General features: G+C 45.5%; 1 protein-coding gene across 1 annotated transcript in view; it reads left to right on the top strand.

Annotated features, from left to right (window-relative positions):
- Positions 1 to 7,768: 7,768 nt before the first annotated feature.
- The window catches only part of LOC118779179 (ERC protein 2-like), a 35,014-nt gene continuing 24,440 nt past the window's right edge, over positions 7,769 to 18,342 (top strand). The window contains exons 1-2 of the mRNA XM_036531141.1: positions 7,769 to 7,843; positions 11,532 to 12,292. Of these exons, the coding sequence (XP_036387034.1) occupies positions 11,636 to 12,292 (657 nt within the window). The 5' untranslated portion in view covers positions 7,769 to 7,843; positions 11,532 to 11,635. The remainder of the gene's footprint in view (positions 7,844 to 11,531; positions 12,293 to 18,342) is intronic.

The raw sequence follows: 18,342 nt of genomic DNA, 5'->3' as shown, positions 1-18,342 counted from the left end.
TTGAGTTTAAACCCACATAGTGCCTGAAGAGGGCTTTTTTAAACACTCACATATCTGGCACCCATGCTGTATCTGTAGCTGTGATCTGAGCCTATTTTGCATACTATTGCTTTAAAGAGGTGGGGACTTCGATGAGATAAATAATCTCCACCCGGGAAGCGAAGAGCAGAAGAAACAGGAGCAGGCTCTTGCAGAGAGCCCCCTGTCCCTGGTCAGTGTCCCTCGCCTTAAGGAAGAGCACAGCATCATATCCTAAGAATAGGGTCCTCTCTTCCTTCTTGCTTCATCCTTCTCGCTCTCACGTTCACTCTCTTCCATCTCTCTCTCTCAAACAAATGCCCTCTCTCTTTCTCTCTCTCTCTCTCTCCCTCTCTCTCTCAACCTGATATTGTGCTTCATGTTGGCAAAACTTCTCACTTCAAGATTGTGCAATATAGCCAAAACGGGGTTACCATTAGGAAATACCTCCTACAATAGCAACAATGACAGTAGTTTGCACACTGATTCTGTGAAGATTTTGTTCCAGTACTTGAGGGGGCCATGTACAAATATACACCTTTAACATGTGGGATAATTGTTACATGTTAACAATTATATTTGTCATTTTTTATCAGCGATTTGATGGGAGAGCCAAGGACCCTTGTAAGTAATTTTTATATACATGTTTTAATTTCAAATGTTTGTTTGGACTTGTTCATCTAAGTACATAAGAGAATGGTTGATGACAGTAGGCCATTTAACCCATCCTTTTTCACTTTTATATTCATTGTTTATTTATTCATTTTATTCATAAATAAGCATTTCATTTGAATCATAATTTTTATTCATTGCTATTTGGTTACACATACTTAGAAGACAGAAAAACAGTTGAGACTTTACAAATGTGTACACCCTGATTTGTTACTACCACTTCATGAGAAATGAAAGAATCTAACTTTGTGTTTCACCTTCTTGATTAATCTTGATTAGAGACAGCAGCTGTTCTGGTTGTATGTGTTTGTCTGTGAGAATGTGTCTGTCTGTGAGAAAGAGAGTGTGACAGACACTGAAAAGCCCTTATTTCCCTTCTTCTAGCCACAGGGAGAGAGTACCTCTTCAACAGTTTGACAGGAGAGAGACGCTGGCTCTGAGCAACACGATCTACACCATGCTTATTGGTTGAGAATCCAGTGGAATAACACTATTAACACACTGTGATGTCACAGTAATCTAATGCAATGTGTGAATGCGGAGTCATAGTTCTGTAGTTACCCATTTTATTTATTCTCTGATTTTTGTCCCTTCTCCCCCAGACAGGTAAGTATTCCTGTGTGCTTAACCTAAACCCTTGTGTATTAGATGAAGTTTAAACAAAAACTCATTTCACATACTTCTTATTCTGTATTTGCTTCAATGGCGTGTTCTTAATTATTATAATCATACACTTTAAGCCATCCTAGATAACAGCTACAGATATAAGATATAATAATTATTGGGGTAATTAATATTGCATTGCTTTCTGTTTTTGAACAAATATTTCAGAAAACAACACTGCTTTTTTCAGTTTGATTCTATCCAATTAAGGTTTTTTATTCAGTTCAATGAGTGTGTAAAATGAGTATTTTATGCATGTGAAGTGTTTAAGGCTGTCTGTTTATTAAAAATCAATCGTGGAACAAATTTAATTTTATGTCTCCATATTGGGGCATAATTATTTTTCCCTTATATGCATGTGTGTGCAACTGTATATGAGTACTTGCGCATGCGCAGTGAATATTTGTCTGATCGTCAGACACACCAGCAGAGGGCAGCACAATGTCAGACACCAAAGAAACAGCTGAGAGGAACATGATCATATAGCAAAGGGGCCAGTGATAAATGGAAAGATCTGGAAATAAATAGCTACCTGAGATTTGCATTGACCGCCTGTCGCTCACAGTGCTGTTGTGTTTGCCAAGAACGCCTTTGGACGGATCTGAATCTGTACCCGCTGTGCCTGGCAAAGCAGGCCCGCGGCTGACTCTGCTGACTGAGATATGCTGCAGTTTGCGCTCTGGGAGGATCAGGTGCACCATCTCTCTTCTTGGCCAGTGGACGATGCCAGGCTACTGTGCTGTTTGAAAGTGACCAGTGCCTGCTTCACTGGGAGGACAGAAGGACGTGGCCCTATGGCCACCATTCCCAGCCGGCAGGCCACCACAGGCCACTACTGTTCCCCTGTTTCCTGTGAACCTGAACAGCATCACCATTTGGCAGTCATTGTCAGCATCATAAACCTTTGTGACTGTCCAGATGAGCTTGTACCAGGCACCACTTAAGACAAGACAACTGACTTTACTCACATAAACATGTGATATGAAATTTCAGAGTTTAAATTAAGCATTATGAAGGCATTAGATAGGTGCTAGGAAAGGCTACAGAAGGCTCTATAGTGGTGCACTGAGAGTAGAATTGCTGTGCATTCTGTAGTGTTAGGGAGAGGGACATGGAGTTTTATTCCTGCTGCTGAGGGCAAATGAGGACACTGCCTGCCTGTAAGGATGTTATGAAGTTACACACAGATCACTGAACACAGCTCTGTCGCTTTGAAACTGATCTGAAAGGCCGAGGAAGTATTTTGCAGTGGATTAATTCTAAACGTCAACTTTAAGAGTTGGCTTAATGTGTTCTTACAGTCCTTCTTGCCCTTTTGATCTTTTGAATTGGGGTGGAAGTTTGTGACACTAAGCGTCGGTCCTGTAGGTTTTTAATGTGATCATTTGCACCATAAAGACAATCTGTGTGCCTTTATACAATGGCTTACTCTTTGATATGCTGAAAGCCCCTGACACTAACAGTAATGTCACAACAGCCCAAATACCTCCCCCAGCAGCACATAGCAAATGGCTGAATCGGATCCCTCACTTACAACCAACCAACTGCTCCTAAACCCCTTTGCTTTGTGACTGACTGACCTATTGCTATCCCTGCTTAATCATGACATGCTGTCTTTGGTTCCTGCAGGACATGAACTGACTCCTATGGGGCTCGCTGTCTCTGGCTCACATAGGACATGCTCTGACTCCTTTAGAACGTGATCTTTCTCCTGTCTGAGACACTTTGGTTCCTGTAGGAAATACTCTGGCTCCTATAAGAACTTGTTGTGTCTGGCCCCTACAGGACATGACCTGGCTCCTGTAGGGCTCGCTAACTTGTGTAGGACTTGCTCTGACTCCCATAATATTCACTGTCTGACTCTCTGACTGACTGCAAGACTCACTGCCTCGGGATTCTATAGGACTTGCTGTCTTTAGTTACTAAAGAATGCTCTGACTCCAATTGGACTTAATTGCCCTAGCTCCTATGGAGAATCTGTAGGACTATAGCTCTGACTTCTATAGGACTCACTGTCACTGAATCATTTCAGACACGCTGATTCCTATAGGACTTGCTGTCTCTGGGTCCCCTGTTCAGCTAGGCACAGAGCCACAGAGCATCGGCTGAGGATCTGCTGTGCGTAAACAGATCTGTGTGATACTCTGCCTCAGTGCTGCACAAACAGACAGAGGTCATTTAACTAGCTGCCTCCATACTGAAGAGACAGACACCTCCAGTAATACACATAGACAGAGAGACGTTAAAAGAGAAAGGGGGTAGTGACAATGCGACAGGCAGAGACAAAGATTGGTGGGGGAGGGTGATATATTTGGCAGTAACATACTTAGCACAATGTTCAGTGGTAATGACATCTTCCCTGCCCCATTTGCCTATCCCCCACTACTGGCCAGATGAGAGAGGAAATTATTAATCCCATTGCAGGTCATGAATAAACATGTGTGCTTGTGAGTGGAGGAACATCACAGATGAACATGAACAACATGTGTTTCTGTGAGTCAAGCAGCAGAGTGATATATTCCGTTTTGCCATGCCAGAATCCTAGGAAGGGATATTGCCTTCTTTATTGAATACCGCCCTCAGCTATGCCAACATACAGAGGGCTAACAGTGGTCAGGAACCTGGATTTGTAACCAGGTGGTTGCAGGTTTGAGCCCTGGATGGGGTGCTGCTTCTGTGCCCAGACAGCTAATCTGAATTTGTGAATAAATATCCTGCTGTATAAATGCAAATTATGACACAGGTAGGTTGAAGGTCTCTGCTAGGACCACAACATCAATAAAATGGCTGTAAGAAAGTATGCAAAGATCTCTCCATTCTGAGACACACTCCACTGCTCTATAACTGGAGCCAAAGATTCTCTGTATGATTAAAATGGAGCTTAAAGACTTCTGCAATTCATGACACTCATTTCTCAATTTAGATGTCGAGAAAAGACCGGCTGTTTCTGCTGACAAAGTGACTGCTGGTCCTCCTGGCTCGCCCTTCTCTGTTTACCACAAGTTCCACATCATTGGCTTTTACATTACTGTGACTGACATCTTGTTCTGCTCCAAGGAGGAGTAAAACAGGGAGAAGTTCGTGCTCTGCAGGGGCTGACTGTGCACAGCCCGAGTGACACTCGAGAGATGCCTGTCATAAGTGGTCCTGACAGAGAGACCGTCACGACGCTGCGCATTTGTGTAGGGCCAGCCAGGCACAGTTGCCCACGGTGCTGTGATTTACAGGGAAGCACAAAAGCAGAGGATGAGTCAGGGCTGACAGGAACCTGCATTCAGCTGCTGCTGTGACAACAGACATCTGATTTACGGAGCTGGAGAAATTCTCTGTGTCCTCATGAGGACTATTTCACTGATTCATTGTCCTGTAGGGGGTTTACCCAACGGTCTGATGCATCTGACATGCGCACTATACACCACCTTTTACACCTGACACTATTTGATGGCTTTAAACTTAAAATTCTTTATGCCCGAAATTGTCCAACACACCTTACACAGTTTTCACTTGACACCTTCACTGTATGCCACACTTCACACCAACACACACTGACCAACCAACACAATCTACAATTGACACAATCACACATACTACACCTGATATACTCACTATCTGATGCAGTTTTCAGCTGACACTCTCACAGTACACCACATGTTATACCATGTTATACCTTGTTATATAAAAATCTCAAGACTACAGGCGATATTCCTGCAATAAATATCCTGACTGCATGGACAATTCAGACTGTATGGACCATGCAGACTATTCTTCTGCCACATGACAATGAAGCATGTGTAGGGTGAAAATGTTCCTCAGCCATGTCCAAATTTAATAGGCCACATATCAAATATCACATACAAAGAGCCCTTCGTTCCCAAAATACCAGACTTCTCATTGTTCCAAGAGTGGGCAAAACTACTATAGGCGGTAGAGCCTTTTCCTATCGAGCCCCTCTCCTGTGGAACAGCTTACCCACTGAGGTTCGGGGAGCAGACTCTCTCTCCACCTTTAAGTCTAGGCTCAAAACGTATCTATACAGTAAATCCTTCAGCTGAGGGACATGGTCTGGTGCTGGCATGGATCATAGAATCTCTGGTGGACTAAGTGGTCATTGCTGTCACTTTATCATGGCATGGACTCTGTGCCATGATCTGCTGTTGACTGTCTTAAGGTCGCCCTCATGACTATGCTGGTCCCTTGCCTCCTGTCCCCTAGGTATGCTGCCATAATGTTAGTCTACCAGGGTTTTTCCTTGTTGCACACTGGCATCTTTTTCCCTGCCCCTCCTCTCCTGCCTCTCTGTGGTACATTCGTATCATCCACTAATCTATGTTTTTCAATTTTGTTTTCCTCACCTGGCTCCAGGCTCCTGCCTGGAGCTGTAACTCAAGCACCATTTCGGGACCTCCAGCTCAGCTTCCTTGCTGTCATTCCTGTGGAGCCCTCCATGTACTGAGAACTGGACCCTCGAGGACTACATGCTATTCATATTCTGCTGTATAACTTTTTAAGATTTAAGATTTACAAGACTCATCATGTTTTACGCACCATATATTGCTGTGTCTTACTATCTACATGTTTCACCATTCTTAAGTACTGTTAAGAATTTCCTAAGAAATTCTTTCCTACTCAATTTGCCTACCCAGTGCCAGCCAGAAGCAGATGGGCTCCCCCTTTGACCTGGGTTCTGCTCAAGGTTTAGTCAGGGAGTTTTTCCTTGCCACTCTCACCTTTGGCTTGCTCTGAGGGGGTAACAGGCCTGGAAAACCGATGTAAAGCTGCTTTGTGACAACTCGTTGTAAAAAAGCGCTATATAAATAAAACTGAATTGAATTTAATTGAATTGAATATTTCGGTCAGATATTAGAATAGCCAGTGAAGGATTCCATTTGAGAATTTTTGTAACAAGCTACTGTATCTTTGGCACTGTGATGTGAGAGTTGTGTGAGGACTATGTGTATCTCACTGTATCAGCTGTATGAGAGACATTAAAGTTTGTGTTATATTCTAGTCCTCTCCCCGATGACATATTTCCTGTACTTCTCATCGCTCTGTTTCTATGTGTTTGAATAGAGTGTGTGAATTTTTTTTTTTTTTTTTGCCATCATCGGAGCTCCCTGACTGGTTTATTCCTGTGAGAACTGAGCAGTTGCAGCAGGCTAATGAAGCATGATGTGCACTGAAGCTTTGCATGCCCACAGCGTGCCTCACTCCAAACTGCTCCCACAGTCCCCAGAGAAAAATCGGAGCAGAGAGGTCCTCAGACAAGACAGCCAATTATGCACACATGAGCTATGTGTATGTGAAGCCTAACCGGAGCTTCAGAGATTATGTGCTACTCGTTTCACAGAGCCAGGAGCCTGCGTGAAGGTGGTGTGACGTTTCTCATGCCTCCTCAGACAGAGTCCTGCCTGGGCGTAAATCACCACACTCACCATGACTGCAATGCAGGTCCACCATTCAGTAATGCCCACGGATGCCCATGACAGCTCAGATGAGCCATGTTACTATGCCAACTGGTGGAACAGCATAGTCAGTGATATCAACTGGATACATTCAAAATAGAAACATGAGACCAGCTGTTTAAAAAAGGAGACAGACCATGCAGTTATCAGGAAGGAGATAATACCAAGGTTTACCTGGAGCTGTTTGAACTATCAAACACATGTGAGACACCAAAGATCTTCTGTACAGAACGCTGTCTCTGTTATGGATGTTACAGCTTGGGGTACCATGTTGTGTGAGATGACAAACGCCATCAGAAGTGATAAGGATCGGCTGTGCTTTGAGAGTAGACAGAAAACTCTCCGCCATGTTGTGAAGAATGATGAGGGACTAAAATCATTTTCCAGGAAACTAATTATGATGAGACTAATCAAGACATGCCTGGCTGAAATACAGAGCAGACCGCCTCAGTATTCTTTCTCTCAGACGCACGCACGCACGCTCACATACACACACGCTGTCCAGTAGTAGGAGAGGTTGTGTTTCACAATCTCATAACTGTCATTTCTTTGCAACAACAGTGCTCCTCCACGATCGGCAGACCATGAACCCTCGCTGTTAAATCATTTTTTACGACATATTCGTCTGTGAATTTCCATGAAAACTAAACTGAATTATTTCCCTTTCTGACACATGTAGACGGCATTTGTAACAACAAAAATGACAGACCCTCCTTGCTGGATCAATTCAAACGCGATTCAAAGGCTGTCGCACCAATGCGGTGAGCCTCGCGGACAGCACGGGCCACACTCGCATCAGCACCGTTACACGACCGTCTGTCAATGTGGAGCGGGGGTGATGGTGGGAGGTAGGAGTGCGCTTGGCGGAGCGTACCCTGCGCCTACTCTGTAGTATAACGCGCACCTGCCTTTATTCCAGCTGTCTGTCCCTTTAATTGTCTTCTGCTGGGAGAGCGCGTGTCAGGGGAGGTGGAGAATGCTGGGAGCCGTGAGTGGAGCGGTGATGGAGAGGAAATAACGTTATAAAGGTAGGAAGCGTTTTTTGGTCCCTTCGTTGTGCTTGAATAAAATCGCGGTGGCCTGGTACGCGGAGAATACATTTGTTCTTGATTTAATTCTTCTGCGGGTGGACAGTGGGTACTTGTGTGCATACAGAAATCATCTCCGTATGAGTAGCCGAGAAGCTGCAGAGGGGAAGGACGGATGGGCGACCAGAGCAGAAATTGCTCTCATTACCACCGGCACATGAATGATATTTCTTACTTACTCCAAAGCACTGAAAGGAATATCGCTACTGTACAGTTCCAGTCTGCGAAAATTTACTAGTGACAATAGGAGGTGTAACGTGTTGCATTATATTTTGATTAGACGACTATTTCTGTGAACGATCTGATCTGGCTGCATGGCAAGGTGCACCTCTTGTTCCAGCCACCGAAGCGGAGAATTAAAGGAAATTGATAGTCCGTCTGTACAGAGCTAGAATCCTGAAATGTAAAATGCGCGTGTATTAACATAATGAGAAAAAGAGACTAGAATATGTAAACTATAATATATGGAATATCATACAAGCACACAGCCTCGGCTTTGATACACCATATGTAACTATGGTGTTCCCCAAATTATGCGTTTTTGGTGCTTGCCATTGTAGCTACGCTCTTAAGGTTTTCAACCAAAGGAAAAGGTTACCGTGTGACTTCGGTGGATGTTCACTCACATTGTTTCCCTTAATATTTTAACCTCAAAAAGATAATGAAACGTTATCATGCTAAGTGTTCTGGAGCATACCATTTCAGCAACATTGCTACATGTGTGTCCCTCATACTAACCGTCTCAGAAATTGACATTTCGTGTGATTGACAAGGACATTGGCCGTTCAGCAAATATTATTTTAGCTCTCTGATCTCAGTAACCAATCATTTCTGTCAGGAGGAGGGATTTTATGCTTGAAGTTAGGGTATGCTGCTGATTTAATTCTTCCCATCGGAGTGATGTATGTGAGGTACTTCCACGCGCTGCACATACTTGCGTTTGAGGTGATACACGTAATCTGACACCGTAACACAACTGTATGTGAACGTAGCTAGCAGTTCGGCTGAGATATGCCTGCTGACCACCCTTTGACTCGTATGTTAGCTTTGTAGCACAGTGTGCCTAAAATATGAAAAACGTTGACCCGTGTTGCTCAAACAGCAGCTAATTGTGGTGACATGGGCGGAAGGTTACTGTGCATGTTGATTTTTACATCAACGGTCTCTCGCTGTTGAGGGGGGTTATTCAGTGATGTTCTATATAGTAGAGCCTAGACGACATCTAACATCTAATAGGTGAAACGTAACCACAAAATAAAACATGGTAGCAGGGGGTTTGGAAATAAGATTTCGGAGGCTCCAGGATGCAATGAAAAAAAAAAAAAAACCCAAAAACTAAGGGACCTGAATGATTAGAAACACGAGATACAGGTTAGATTGTTCTTTGGCAAAATGGGCAGTTAAGAGAGACGCACATTTGCTGTATTATGCTTCAGTACTCGTCTCATTCATATGTGCCAAGATTATCTGAAGTGCTCACAGTAATTTCACAGCTTTCTGTCCTAAACGCGCTTTCATAAACCCAGCTGCGAGCTCTGGCAGCCAATGCGCCGGAAACAAAACCCGGTGGCTCGTGAGATCGATCGAATCAAGCAGATTGAGGGCGTCGTGTCGAACAGAGGTTTTTTCCTTGTTTCGTCTCATTCAGATGAAATCCACTCAGCTTTCATCACCCCATCAACGGAACAGAAGTGAATAAAATTAATAAAATGACTGTATATTCAGATGGAAAATCTGTTCTGCAGCAGATGCACTAAATTAGCTGCTCTCAGATGTGTTCGTTTACGTTAAAATAACGGCTTTAAAGGTTCAGACATCTGTCTGTAGTGACGTTTTGTTAGAGTTTGGCTCTCTGTTCCTGGATGTGTGTGCACACAGCTCAGTGCATGCAGCTCTCTCTCCACCCTGGTGCACATATTTGGTACAGTGAATGCGTGGAGGGCTTCTTGATGCTGGGCTCTGCTGCACCTGTCCTCACTCCATTGGCTTAAGGGAAACAGGGTGTCAGTTGTGAGGAAATGGCAAAACGGAACTCAGAGGCTAAATCAAATCCACAGGGTAGATTAAAACATGTGGTGTTCTAGTTGTTTTGAGCTGTGTGTCTGTCACTGACCACTCTCGTTTACAATGGGTCAGACTGAAGTGTGACTGTTGGCAGAGAAGGACCCGGTGAGGTTGGACTGCAGCAGCAGCTTCATCCATCAGCATAGGAAGACAAACTTTTCGTGACATAGACCAGCCTTGCACAAAGAACTTTGCCTTCCTGAGGGCAGGGAACATCACCATCCCACCAGGCATGTCAGAGAGGGTGACATCACCAAGGCAGAGAGTCTGTACTGTTTGTGACAGCCTCCCTCCCCCCACCCCCGGCATGCCCCAAGTCCAATAATGAGGGGCAGTAGGACAACCTCTGTGTTTTTAATTTTAATTAGTCACATGAAGTCACCACCCTCAGGCATTGGGCTGCTCACTTGAACCCGGGGCCAGTGCACAGCAGCAAGAGTAAAACATTAGCCTCGGGCTTCATTGTTTGCTGCTGGTCTTAATGCAGGGAGTACAGTCATGGCACAAGTGGGTGTGACACACCCTGAAGTGGAGATGAGGGCAGGGCTACTGTAGCTAAAGACTGACCAGGCTACAAAGAGAGACACATAGTCACATGCATGGCAGGGCAGAGAATATTCACTAACATGACACCAGAACCATGCTGATAGAAAAAGGGACTTACCCAATCCAAGAGAATATAGGCCACTTAGTTTAACTTGCAATCTCATCTAGGGTTTTAGAATCGGTCATTAGGGATAGATTAGAGTTATCCCTGGAGAAATTATTTTCACATTCACAAATTTTATTGAGGTTTTAAAACATGAACATGATTAATAAAGGGGGCTAAAACATATATTTCAAACTGAGTTCTGCCAGTAGAACAAGAGGGCGTTAGGTGGAAATGAAAGGTAACCTCTATGCTGAAACTAGAAGGTGTTTTTCCACTCAGAGCGTTATTAATACAGTACATTACCAATTATTTTAGTGGAATGAGAAGCCCTTGCAATTTTAAAATTCAGACAGACAAGTATGAGCCTAGATGAGCTGAATGGCTTGCCATTTAGCATTTTAGTATTGTATATGTTCTTATGTGTTTAGTCTGAGACTCAAAGCAATTTGAGGCTGACTCATGCCAATAGGACATCATAACATCCATTTGCACATCCAAAAGCTTTTGCACATCCAGTGGACTAATGCCAGTACGGGTGGACCTTTTACTGTCAAGGTTGCCAGAGAGTCCAGATCTCAGCTGTAATTGGTGCTTGTCTATTGAGTGGATGTGGTTTGATGGAGATACTGTGACAGGGAGCCCGTTCTGCTGGTGTGGCTCCAGAGCAATGAATGGCACTGGGGTTCCACATGTGGTTCCTGCATTTTGTGTTTGAACTGAAATCCATGCTCTAAATTCACTGAGGCCTCTGGCCAGTGACTCACTGCAGCCCTAACATTATGTGGAAGTTTGGCACTGGAAAGCCCTAAGGACCGTGCTTTTTTTCCTCACCCAAAAAAAGACAATGCTCGAAGGCGAGTCATACTGTAAACTCACTGCTCAGTGGCTTTCTGCTTCTGCCTCTCTCCGCAGATTTACGCACCCGGCTGCAGAAAGCAGCTCCTGTGTGGGTGGGACTCGCTGGTCAGTGAGTGTGCGTCCAAGTAGCTGCGTTTCCACCCTGCATTTCCTCAGCGATGTACGGGAGCGCCAGGACGGTCGGGCATCTGGAGGGCAGCCCCGCCCGTTCCCCTCGCCTTCCGCGGTCCCCGAGGCTGGGCCATCGCCGCGCCAACAGCGGAGGTGGAGGGGGTGCGGGGAAGACCCTCTCCATGGAGAACATCCAGTCCCTGAACGCAGCCTATGCCACCTCTGGGCCCATGTACCTGAGCGACCATGAGGGCGTGGGCTCCACCACCTACCCGAAGGGCACCATGACACTGGGGCGGGCCACCAGCCGTGCCGTGTACGGCAGCCGCGCCACCGCCATGGGCAGCAGCCCCAACATCGCCTCGGTGGGGCTTCCGCACAGCGAGCTCCTCTCTTACGGTGACATGGGCTCGCTCTCCATGCTCCATCACCACCACCATCACCAGGGGGTGCCCTCGGGCCTGCGGCAGATGCGCGACAGCGCCATGCTGGATCTGCAGTCCCAGCTGAAGGACCTGCAGCGTGAGAACGACCTGCTGCGCCGGGAGCTGGACCTGAAGGACAGCAAGCTCGGCTCCTCCACCAACAGCATCAAGACCTTCTGGAGCCCCGAGCTGAAGAAGGAGCGAGTGATGCGCAGGGAGGAGGCTGCACGCATGTCTGTCCTCAGGGAGCAGATGAGGGTGACCCATGAGGAGAACCAGGTAAGGGCGGGGCTCCTCTCTCCTCCCTTCCAATCGCAGGCCTCATTGCTATGTTTTGATGTGTTTTGTTCATGGCTGGCTACTGTGTTGCTGTGGAACTGCATACTGGGAAACCCTTTGGAAAGACCAATGTTCTTGTGTGACTTCAGGGTTTATACTGTCCACACAGACTCAACTTCTGTCATGAAAAACCAGTCATCTCAAATGCCAATTGACAAGCAATGAACTCATTTCATCTTGTTCGCATAATGATATAATAGTTATATGGAAAGCAGATCTGAGCAAAATGAGGTTGATAGTATATGAGTATGACTAGTTAAAGCATGAGTAAAATAAATGCATTTTTGAAATGTATTTTAAAGAAATGCACAAGTGGTCCTCACATGCATATTCATGTTACGTCAAAGTCAACATGACAGGTCTTAGCTCTTATCTTGAACATCACATGAGAGCTAAACATTTTAATATTTGTGTCAGTAGTTTTATGACACTCTATTTTTGTCACTCTTTTTCCCTGCTGCCTATTTTCTTTGCTCTGTTTCCTCTGCACCCCCCCCCCCCCCTTCCCAGACTCACCTCTGTTTCCTGCACTATATACTCTGGTCTGTTTCCTGGGTGCCATTTGCAATGTACTGTTTCCCCTGGTCTGTTTCCTCTTTCCTTTGCCATTTCCTGTGCAGCATTTCCTCTGTTGTTTCTTGTTTATGCTGCTGCCCTGTTTCCCCCACTGTTTCCTGTTTCCTGTGCCCCATTTCCTGTGCCCTGTTTCATATGTCCCTGAGTGCTGGCCTGCTTGGGTCTGAAGCACTGACCTAGTTCTGTCAGCGACACAGTGGATCGCGAAACTCAGACTAGGAGAAGACAAACTGCTGCTGATGGTCGATGATTGCATTCTCTCCTGCTGGGAGCCACGGCACATTTTTTTTCAGGTGTTGAAACGTGATGTGCTGAACGCCACCCATGGCTTCTCTCTCAAAACCACAAGCAGTATTACAGTAATACTCTTTTCTAATAATCATTTAACATGTCTAACTCATAGTTAAATTGTGTCTGGGAAACATCATTATTGTAACATTTATCGTTAAAAATGGCACATTAGATTTGTCAAAATGGCAAATCCCATCCCCATCATCCCCATCATTTCCAACCACTTTCTCCCATCTATGAATATTACATTGTGTTGAAAAATAACAAAATAAGTGAGGTGGAGGTGCTATTTCAGTAAACAAGTTGTCAGCCTTTTGGAAAATGGAGGTCAGGTGCATTTGTACATGCATGTTTTCATGAAAGAGCAGTGACCTCAGCAGCCACTGACTCCCCTAAGCACAGGCTGCACAGACAACCCAGGTTACAGCTAATTAATTTGTGCTTACTGTGTAGTGTAAGGATCAATCACTTACAGTCCAATCAATATGTACTCTATAACCCCCCTTATATTATTGGTTAAAACAGTTGAATAGTGCTTACTATCTAAAATGACAGGCTTGCAAATGTATTGTTCTGGTTTTCCTTTGAAATGTCTAATTCCACTGAAAAACATAAATTCTGTTTCTTAAGGTTAGTTCTGGAACTTTAATAAGTTTACCAAGAGAGGTTGTACCTTAAAAAGACAACATTGTTGTGAAGATGGGGGCCTAATAATAACCCCCATACTTACTCCTTTTAGTATGCTCAAGCTTGGGTAACTCATGAACAGGCCTTTTTCTTCTTCTTTGCAGAACCCTTGTTAGGGTTCCCCACAGCCATTGTCATGTTTTCTTATATCTGACATTAATTAATGATAATTCAGTACTATTTGTAACCCATAGCTTGTGAAGTAAGCCTACTCGGCAGCAGAGTGGTGTAGTGGTAAGAAGCAGGGCTTGTAACAGAAAAGGTTACTGGTTTGATTCCCCACTGGGGCACTGCTGTTGTATCCTTGGGCAAGGCACTTAACCCGCAATTGCCTCAGAAATATCCAGCTGTGTAAATGGATAAAATTCTAACCTATGTAAATCGCTCTGGGTAAGAGTGTCTGCTATATGACGATAATGTAATGTAATATTGAGCACACAAACTTCATGTCTGTACAGGTGGCAGTATGATGGATCAGTTACTCTATCATGTGTGTGAGTATAAATGCTGAGTGTGAGGTAGAATGCTGTATGTGTGAGGTACAGCTGTATTGCATGAGATAGAGCTGTGCTGTATGTGTAAAGTAAAGCTGTACTGTGATAGGAAGAGCTGTACTATATGCGTGAGGAAAAGCAGTGCTGTGTTTGAGGTAGAGCTGTGCTTTGTGTGTGAATTAGAGTGCGGTGTGAGGTAGGATAGTTCCACTAGGCTCACCTGAATGTCCTCCCTGGCATGGCTGGGTGGTGCTTGACTTTGATTGGCTGCTCCTGCATTCTTCAAATCAGTGACGTATTGCTCTGGCTGTGTGTGCATCACAGAATCAGAGCTCCGCATCTGCATGTATGCTCCATTTGTAGAATGTCCAAATGTAAGCCTGAGAGCCCACTCTGCCCCGCCACCTCCAGCCTCCCACCTCTCCTTCTGGTTTGTGTCTAGAGTGTGGCCTGGTGTAGTCAGGAGTGCTGATGAATGAGCATGACAGGGATCAGGATATGTGTTCATTAGCAATATGGGAGTACAATGTAATGAAGGCCTCTGGCTCAATAAGCTTTCAGTTATAATGCGCCAAAAGAAGATGCACTGAGATTGCAGTAAACATTTATAAATGAAACGCGCTTATCTTCAGTGCTGTCGGCTGAAAGCCTTTTTCTGCTGTGAACATTTGTACCTTCTGCAGCAGGATCCCGAGTGTGGAAAATTGAGCTCGCAGTTTGAATTATGAATTTGTGTGAGCATTGAGCCTTTTTTATGTGATGCCCTCCTTTGTCGCAAGTGGTAACCTTCAGCAGAGCTTTGAAGTTTTGCCTCCCCACTCCCTACTGTGCCACTTGCGATACCATTTCACCAACTAGAGTGCTGTATTATAGCCATTTTCCACTGTAGAGATGGAACCAGGCTGGCTCACTACGTACCTTGTTGCAGAAATAGAGACAGCTAGCTGACCACTGTACAGCACCATCCATTACATTACCTGCAGAACTGTAGCTTAACTGTACATTAGATAAGGGCATCAGTGACTCTCAACAGAAGAGAAAATGGCAGCTTGCTGTAGCTGTATAGTTCTTTACATCAGGTCCAAAGTTCATGACTCTTTGATGTAGTGTGTGTGGCTCTGTAACCCTCAGTGATGCTTACTCTACTTTACCTGAATGGAGATCAATGAGTCCATTTGCTGTGTGGATGGCTGATGGTTCTGTCTGATGGGGGGAAATTTTGCTTTCAGGTCAGGAGCTTCTGAAGCTTGGCATTAAGCCCTGAATATGCCGTAGATGCTCTGAATGGCAAGGATTTTTCAAGGAGGGCTCCCAAGTGGCTCAGTGAGCCGGTGCAAGATACCCCTGCGAGCACAGGCTGAGTTCTGCAGCTCAGAACTGGGTTCAAGTGTGAGATGTGGCAACTGCAGACAATAAGCGGGAGTTCACAGTGGTTCAAAAATCGCACCTTTCTCAGCACCCAGCAGCTCATCCGTGCCTGTGAGTCACTCGATTACAGCAGGAAATTCAGCTAAACCTTATTTGGCACATGCTGTCCTTGTGCACTGTTGGGCTTGCAGTGTGAAAAATAGTCCTTTTTGGTGTGTGTGTGTATCAGAGAATTGCATCCGGTGTGCCCCAGTAGTCCTGTGTAAGTGCAGAGGATGCTGCAGTGAGACAAAGTTAATGTACAATCAGTGATTCCGGTGCTAGGGGTGAAAGGGGGAAGAATGTAAAAAAGGATTTCTTATGGTCATTTTCAGGTGGCACAGCGCTAATGCCTGGTACATGGATTCAGCGCCAAGCCTTTTATTCAGTTCCAAAAGCCACTGAGGCAATGTAGTAATCAGATCCAAAGATCTGATTACTACATTGTAGTGTGGAGAGTGTGGAAAGCGCAGAGGAGTGGTGTATTTACTCTGTCACTGTCTGCTTCACCACCTCCAGCCAGTGGAGTGAGGGGTCATTAAGGGGAGATCCATCCCTCTCCCTCCACTGCCCTCTGAGCTGCCTAACAAGGCGGAGCAGATTCGGCAGGGGGAAAACATGTCGGAGCCACGGGCGTCCTCCTCTCTGTCTTCTTCCTGGTGCATTTCCTTTCCTCTCTGGGCATCTCCCCTCCTCCATCGTGTTTCCCTTCTTCTTGTGTCTCCCCTCCTCCCAGGGTGTCTCTCGTCCTTCCAGCATGTCTGCCCTCCTCCCCGCGTGTCTTCTCTCCTTCCCATTCATCTTCCCTCCCTCCACAATGCCTTCCCTCCTCCCAGAGCGTTTTCTATCTTCCGCCTCCTCCTGAGGGCTCATGTCTCCAGTCTGATCAGAGGGGTGGGACCTGGAGCACAGAGGCATTTTGCTGGCTGTGTTCAGCCACACCCACGCTAATCTGAGCGTGTTTCAGTACAGCTACAGGAAATGGGGCATAATCAAGCACAAAACACTGAGCAATGTAAGTATCTGCATTAAGGGGATGCACTAATGTGGTTTATTATGGATACAAAGCTCTTACTCTAACACGGTATCTTATGGATACAAAGCCATCATACTGCTGTGGTTTACTACTGCTACAAAGCCATTTTTGGCCAGTATCTTCATCTTGAGGCATGTAATAGAGGTTAGGCCGGACCACTAGCTCCCCTGGTAGTTTTTAAAGGAAGTGCAGATTGGTTATGAGTTCAGAATTAAATGACAGGAGCTCTGGTCTTATTTTTGTGTTCTCTGACACTTCAGATCATTGGCTGTGTATGTCTCTGATCACTGACTATATGTGTGTGTGTCTCTGATCACTGGGTGTGTGTGTGCATGTGTCTCTGATCAGGGCACATCACATTCTGTTTTTGCTTTGCAGATGCCCCTGTGCTGGCAGCTTTAGCGCGGGTGGCTGGAGTAAATAAAGTGTCTTCGTGAAAATGCACAGCTGATATGTCCCAACCAGGATTCGGTCCAAGGACACTCAGGTCAAGCATTTAGCTCACAGCACCTCAGACTTCAGAGCCAAACACAGCATCAGTTTTTGTGACAAGACATCTGTCACATGCGACCTCACTGACTGTGCAGAAGACCTCCAGTGTGAGCTGAGAGGGAGAGGGTGGGAAGAGATAGACATTAGGAAGAAGGGAGGAGAGAGAAAGAAAGAGAGAGGAGAAGGATGAGAGAAGGGGTGGAGAAAGGAAAGAGGGGAGAGAAAAGAGATAAAGAGAGAGGGAGAGGGAAAGGAGGGGATCCGGGTGAGCTGATGCTGTGTTGTTCGCAGCTGCGGGCTCTGGCTCTCGCCTGACTGCTCATGTCTGCTGCTCCATATGTGAGTCTGTTCAGCAGAAACATTGCACAGCAACAACACATAGCAATCACTCGTGGCAGAATCACCAAGCAACGACACAGCAACCGCATACAGCAACATGGGCAAGAAACGTCACCTGATGACAGACAGCAACATCTCCAAGTAAAGTCATCAAACGGCAACATTATCAGCAACACACAGCAGCACTGCACAGCAGCAACACACAGCAATGACACACACAGCTACACAATGATCTCACCTTATCCACACACAGCTACACAATGATCTCACCTTATCCACACACAGCTACACAATGATCTCACCCTGTCTGCACACAGCTATGCAATGATCTCACCCTGTCTGCACACAGCTACACAATGATCTCACCCTGTCTGCACACAGCTACACAATCATCTCACCCTGTCTGCACACAGCTACACAATCATCTCACCCTGTCCACACACAGCTACACAATGATCTCACCTTGTCTGCACACAGCTACACAATCATCTCACCCTGTCCACACACAGCTACACAATCAACTCACCCTGTCCACACACAGCTACACAATCAACTCACCCTGTCTGCACACAACTATGCAATGATCTCACCCTGTCCACACACAGCTACACAATCAACTCACCCTGTCCACACACAGCTACACAATCATCTCACTCTGTCCACATACA

The sequence above is a fragment of the Megalops cyprinoides genome, chromosome 6, assembly GCF_013368585.1.
Source record: "Megalops cyprinoides isolate fMegCyp1 chromosome 6, fMegCyp1.pri, whole genome shotgun sequence".
Taxonomy (NCBI): Eukaryota; Metazoa; Chordata; class Actinopteri; order Elopiformes; family Megalopidae; genus Megalops; species Megalops cyprinoides.
The sequence above is the reverse complement of the archived record's forward strand: the minus strand, read 5'-3'. Positions and strand labels throughout refer to the sequence as shown.